Source organism: Polyodon spathula, chromosome 11 (assembly GCF_017654505.1).
Source record: "Polyodon spathula isolate WHYD16114869_AA chromosome 11, ASM1765450v1, whole genome shotgun sequence".
NCBI lineage: Eukaryota > Metazoa > Chordata > Actinopteri > Acipenseriformes > Polyodontidae > Polyodon > Polyodon spathula.
The window spans coordinates 1,737,357-1,743,705 of NC_054544.1; the positions used below are offsets into that span (position 1 = coordinate 1,737,357).

Sequence of the window (6,349 nt, forward strand, 5' to 3'; positions counted from 1 at the left end):
TGCAGCTACACAACAAGCACTGGAACAGTGTCTGACATTCTGTCCACGGTATTAAACTAGATGGGTGCTCTTCTAAATCAGATCAACACTGACACAACAGCCTCCACCTTGTAAGGAGAGAAATGAAACAGAAACTTCACTTGGAAGTATAAACTTTGAGAAACATGATGAAGCCTTACCCTGAACTGTGATTAGGGCTATGCTCACAGAGACATGTGTGTCAGTATAACAGGTGTATATTCCAGCATCTTGAAACACTACAGGCGAGATGTGCAGGGGAAAGTGGTACCCATCGTAAACTGTCACCAGGGATCTGATGCGCTGCCCGACACCTTCAACAAGGATGCCAACAGGTCCACTTCTTACAGCTGAAGCAATGCGAATGAGCTGGGAAGAAGCCTCTGAGCTCCGGATCCATAGAGCTGTGTTACCTCTGTTTGCGGATCGGTAGATGAGTTGGACTTCACTCCTATTGGCACTTTCCCGGTACAGTGTGTACTGGCTGGTAAGTGTAGCTGAAAAAGTGATAGATGAAATGCATTGTGAAGGTGTCCTGTGATTTCAATCATGAGTATATCGAGTGTAGAGTATCTAACACAGTAGAACTGAATAGCAAAAACAGTGGTATGATTTCAGGCTACAGGACAGCAAGCACCTGAGTCTGAAGGACTGTCAGCACCCACTGTCAATGCATATAACCCATTAGAGATGGGTTTACTGCAATGATACAGGGATAGTCTGTGCTGGAGACAGGGAAATACTGTAGGAGTTCAGCTAAGGCAGGATTGCACGCAAGCAGCTGTTACAGACTGTAGGCAAGTAACTGCAACACTTTCACAAATGAATACATGATTTCAAAATGACTCATAAATGTAGGAACTCTGTACAACACAGGTACAGCCCATACTGCTTATGGGTGTAGCAGATGTGAGGTTTGTATCTGTGGATAGGAGTGAGTGTACAGTGACCCAGTGTGAACACTGGTGATCCTCAGAGCTGTCTGTCTCTGTGTTACTGCAGCATGGGTCACAGCATCTCAACAGCACGCCACTGTACACAGTGATTGCTCGCCTCTAAAAGCTGTTCCAATCCTTTCATTTCAATGTGAACACGACAGGAAACGCATTTACATGTTGTAAGGGTCAGCGTATTGTAAAAGCCATGCAGATATGTTTCTTTTTTTAGTAATTCACAGCTGTAGTTCCCTGTGCTGAGTTCATTCACATTCTGAATGATAATGACGGCAGTGTTGTTGTAGTGACACTTGATGGCTGCACTGAGGCTCCCCTTGTGTTTCCACTGAAGTCTGCTTGATTCAGGGAGTCTTGAGATGGTGCAGGCCCGAGTAACATCATCTCCAGGAGTGACGGAATCCCACCGAAATGGAACACCTGCAGTATCAAAGGAAATGGGGAAATATACAGGACTGCAGTGTAGTTATGCTGCATGGATAATTATGTTATTGTGAAATATACAGGACTGCAGTGTAGTTCTGCTGCATGGATAATTATGTTATTGTGAAATATACAGGACTGCAGTGTAATTATGCTGCATGGATAATTATGTTATTGTGAAATATACAGGACTGCAGTGTAGTTATGCTGCATGGATAATTATGTTATTGTGAAATATACAGGACTGCAGTGTAGTTCTGCTGCATGGATAATTATGTTATTGTGAAATATACAGGACTGCAGTGTAGTTATGCTGCATGGATAATTATGCTATTGTGAAATATACAGGACTGTGGTGTAGTTGTGTTGTTGAATGTATGCTGTGGACATGTACTTGCAGTCATTCTGTAAGGATCCCCTTTACACATTGGATGAGTTCTGGATCTTCAAACAGACCATTCAATTCTAAAAGTAATAGGACACCAGTTATAAATGTCATTAAATGTATAATGGTGCACACACAGTATATACCTACTTTTGAAAGCAAAGACTTCAAACATCGCCAGAACAGTAGAGTTTGGTTGGATTTGTTTAAAAGTATAATAGCCAGCATTTTCAAATTTAGATTTGATGATCAAAGTTCCATTTTCCCCATCGTCAAAGTTACTGTAATAAATACTGTGTTTTGAAGTCCTTGTCCATGAATATTGGGCTCCAGGATAACTTTTTGGATGCTTTACTGTTACGAGCGGGACCTTCGTAAACCTGCCATCATGTGGAGTCCACTCCCAGACAAACTCAGTTCCGTTGATTTCCATCGGCACAGGAAGAGTAACAGGTGTCACCATATCAATCAAGGAAAGATCTTGAATAGGCACTGAAACAAAAACAACCTGTTAAAAGAATCTCTGACTCTTCTGGTGGGTACTTCAAACCTTGCATTTATATATATATATTTTTAAATGCTCAAGCAGACTTGCACATACTGCTTTTATACATCTTCTTGCATGGATGATTTTATATTTGGTTTCAGTGAAAGCCTGGAGTGACCAAAACACACACAAGTGTGGACCGGTATAATACTGAAACACCTACCCACTGGCGAGGAACAGCTGTATGAACATTGCTTTGGTTTGCCAAGGTTCCTGCCAGTGTTTTGAGATTCCAGGGATATCTCCACTGGAGTCTAATTCATTGCCAGTGTTCTGAGATTCCAGGGATATCTCCACTGGAGTCTATTCATTGCCAGTGTTCTGAGATTCCAGGGATATCTCCACTGGAGTCTATTCATTGCCAGTGTTCTGAGATTCCAGGGATATCTCCACTGGAGTCTATTCATTGCCAGTGTTCTGAGATTCCAGGGATATCTCCACTGGAGTCTATTCATTGCCAGTGTTCTGAGATTCCAGGGATATCTCCACTGGAGTCTATTCATTGCCAGTGTTCTGAGATTCCAGGGATATCTCCACTGGAGTCTATTCATTGCCAGTGTTCTGAGATTCCAGGGATATCTCCACTGGAGTCTATTCATTGCCAGTGTTCTGAGATTCCAGGGATATCTCCACTGGATTCTATTCATTGCCAGTGTTTTGAGATTCCAGGGATATCTCCACTGGAGTCTATTCATTGCCAGTGTTCTGAGATTCCAGGGATATCTCCACTGGAGTCTATTCATTGCCAGTGTTCTGAGATTCCAGGGATATCTCCACTGGAGTCTATTCATTGCCAGTGTTCTGAGATTCCAGGGATATCTCCACTGGAGTCTATTCATTGCCAGTGTTCTGAGATTCCGGGGATATCTCCACTGGAGTCTAATTCATTGCCAGTGTTCTGAGATTCCAGGGATATCTCCACTGGAGTCTATTCATTGCCAGTGTTCTGAGATTCCAGGGATATCTCCACTGGAGTCTATTCATTGCCAGTGTTCTGAGATTCCAGGGATATCTCCACTGGATTCTATTCATTGCCAGTGTTTTGAGATTCCAGGGATATCCCCACTGGAGTCTAATTCATTGCCAGTGTTCTGAGATTCCGGGGATATCTCCACTGGAGTCTAATTCATTTTCAGTGTTCTGAGATTCCAGGGAAATCTCCACTGGAGTCTATTCATTGCCAGCTGCTCATTGCAATACATGACCCTGCAGCCAGCACAGATTAACCCTGTAATGCCCAGGTATTTTGTCATGAAGAAAAACAACTGCATTTGTATATCTGTACCAAACAATCGTAATCAGAAATTCTACGTCAATGGGCATTGAAAGGCTATCGGGCCCTATCTTTCACTGTGCTGCAAGGATAAGCCATGATGACTTATTTAAATACACCTTGTCATAGTTTCACTATACTTTCCTGTTGCAAGTACTTCCCGTTGAACAGAGGGACAAAAAAACGAAACAGATATATACGTATATATAAAAAAGCAAGCTCTGAGTTTTCAAGCAAGTTGATTGTTGATAATGTTTAATAATGCAATGGATTCTTTTCACATTCTAAGAAACTAAGACAAGAAGACAAATGTATCAGTCCACTGAAGAAGGAAAATGTTTGTCTGCTTGACTTAGGTCCTTACAGTTTCTGATTTACTGGTTCTTCTCCCACTACTATACTAGCACTAGAACAATTTGTGATGAACACAATTCCAGCCACACCCATTGCATACTGTACAGCAGTGGTACTCAATTCCAGCCACACCCATTGCATACTGTACAGCAGTGGTACTCAATTCCAGCCACACCCATTGCATACTGTACAGCAGTGGTACTCAATTCCAGCCACACCCATTGCATACTGTACAGCAGTGGTACTCAATTCCAGCCACACCCATTGCATACTGTACAACAGTGGTACTCAATTCCAACCACACCCATTGCATACTGTACAGCAGTGGTACTCAATTCTGGCCCTCGAGATCCAGTCAGGTCCAGGTTTTTACTCCAAGCAAATCCAAAAGCAGTTAATTGAACCTGCTAAGAGGCAATTGCCTAATTCAGACATGCTTGGAAAAAAGACAGTGTGTGTTACTCTTCTCAAGCTGGTATGTAGCCTTCTCAATAGCCTTGCTGAACAATATTTTGACATGCGGATTGTTTTAGAAATCAAACGTACGTTTGCAAGGCTGCTGGATCGTAAGAGTAAATGTAGTATGAATGTAACTTTTTATTTGATGATTTGATTGAAATGAGAAGTATATTACAATCAACAGCACTATGACGTGATATATAATATATATATAATATCTATATTATATATATATTATATTATATATATATATATTGTCGATATATATATAATATCATATATATATACACACACACACACACACACACACACACATACACACGCACATCACAAGCATAATTGGAAGACTTACCCTCTGCAGTATTGGGCTTGAATGCTACCAGTAGACAGATTAATCCCCAGTAGTGAGGCATCTTCCCATTGCCTTCTCTGTTTAACATTGTAGCTGGTTGATAGAATTATCTGTCTTAATAATTTCACACAGGGTTTGAATCCCAGCAGCATTGTACTTCCCCAAATGTTTCACAATTAAACAGTAAGCTGCCATAAATAAATGGCATGCAGCAGGAAATGTGCAATATCTGGTATATTCTCGAACCCACAGGGTTCCTTTTTAATTCCCCTGTTTGTAAGGGAGTCTGTGGGGGAGGTAGCTGTCAGCTCCCTTTTTCCCCAGGCCAGTCAATTTATTACAGTCCACAGATTCCTGCCCACCCATAACATGCAAAGGCTCAATCACAACTCCAAGGTAAAACTCTACAAAGTCAGGTAGACAAGCGTTTCGGCTGGTGCATTAGTCAGAGTCTACAGGCACCCGTTGATTCCGTTCCTGGTTTTACAACGAGTTTAATAAGACACATCAGGAGCATAGTAAAACCAGGAATGGGTGAGTTTTATTTCCAGCCCGGGTGATTAATCTTTTTAAGAGCAATTTAAATTTTGTATTTTATTTTTGTATTTAGTATTTGAGTTTGTATTTAAATATTTTACTGCTGAAAAACACGTAACTTTATTAGTAATGGTGTTGAATGCTGGAGCTGCAGGGCTATTTGAATTGCTGAACAGTCCCATGTACTGTAGCCCTGAAGTTCAAAACAGAAACACAAATTACAGTACCCACAAACTCAAGCCACAACACAAACAAAAATCACAACAAACAAAAATCACAGTACGCACAAACTCAAAGCCACGCCTGAAATGAAATCCACCTCTGAAATGAAATACGGAAGGGTGTAGTGTTTATTTAAATTACATCTTTATCTTCTTAAATGTGTTTATTATTGTATTATTATTAAATGTTCCGTGACAGCAAGAACGCATAGGCACATCAAACTTTGTTTTTTTGTAAGGTGTTCAAAATCAAATCACTGTGAAAGATAATAAATAACTCACACGCTTATTGTTGACATTGCTATCACGTTGGGTGCGTTAGGTTGTGGTTATTTATTAGGGTGTAGTTAGTGTATTGGAACGACGGGTCAAGCGGGGCTGACAACTGGGACCGTGAGGGCTTATATTGTAAATAACTGTATTACTGTACAGTGTGTTGTGTTGTGTGTCTGTCTGTGGAAATGTGTTCCAACTGTGTCCGCTCTTTGCCGCCTGCCTGGTCCAATGCGGAGAAGGGCGGGGCCCACTGTTCGGCGGAGAAAGCCGAGTGGCATCGAGAGAGAGATAGTTCCGTGAAGCTAGCAGAAATAAGCAACAATAAGATGATTATAGGTTTTCAAAACGGCTCAGCGCAAGCAAGGTATCAAAATAAAAGTCCCGTATTCAGCACAAAAAATATAGTTTATATACGCATAGAAAGTGGGGTGCAATGTAATGTAGACACACTGGGGGTGCAGAAAATAAAGTTATTTACTTAAGATTTAGGTCACTGTAACAGCAACACTACTTTTTATGTCAGGGGTCTAGTTAAAACAGCCACTTTCCCT

General features: G+C 41.2%; 1 protein-coding gene across 1 annotated transcript; it reads right to left on the bottom strand.

Moving 5' to 3' along the window:
• Positions 1-38: 38 nt before the first annotated feature.
• Positions 39-5,093, bottom strand: LOC121322731. Its single transcript, XM_041262982.1, has 4 exons — positions 4,765-5,093; positions 1,930-2,271; positions 1,131-1,391; positions 39-515 (listed from the first exon to the last, which is right to left on the bottom strand). The coding sequence occupies exons 1-4, from the start codon at positions 4,850-4,852 to the stop codon at positions 73-75; spliced, it is 1,134 nt and encodes a 377-aa protein (XP_041118916.1). The 5' UTR covers positions 4,853-5,093; the 3' UTR covers positions 39-72.
• Positions 5,094-6,349: the final 1,256 nt, after the last annotated feature.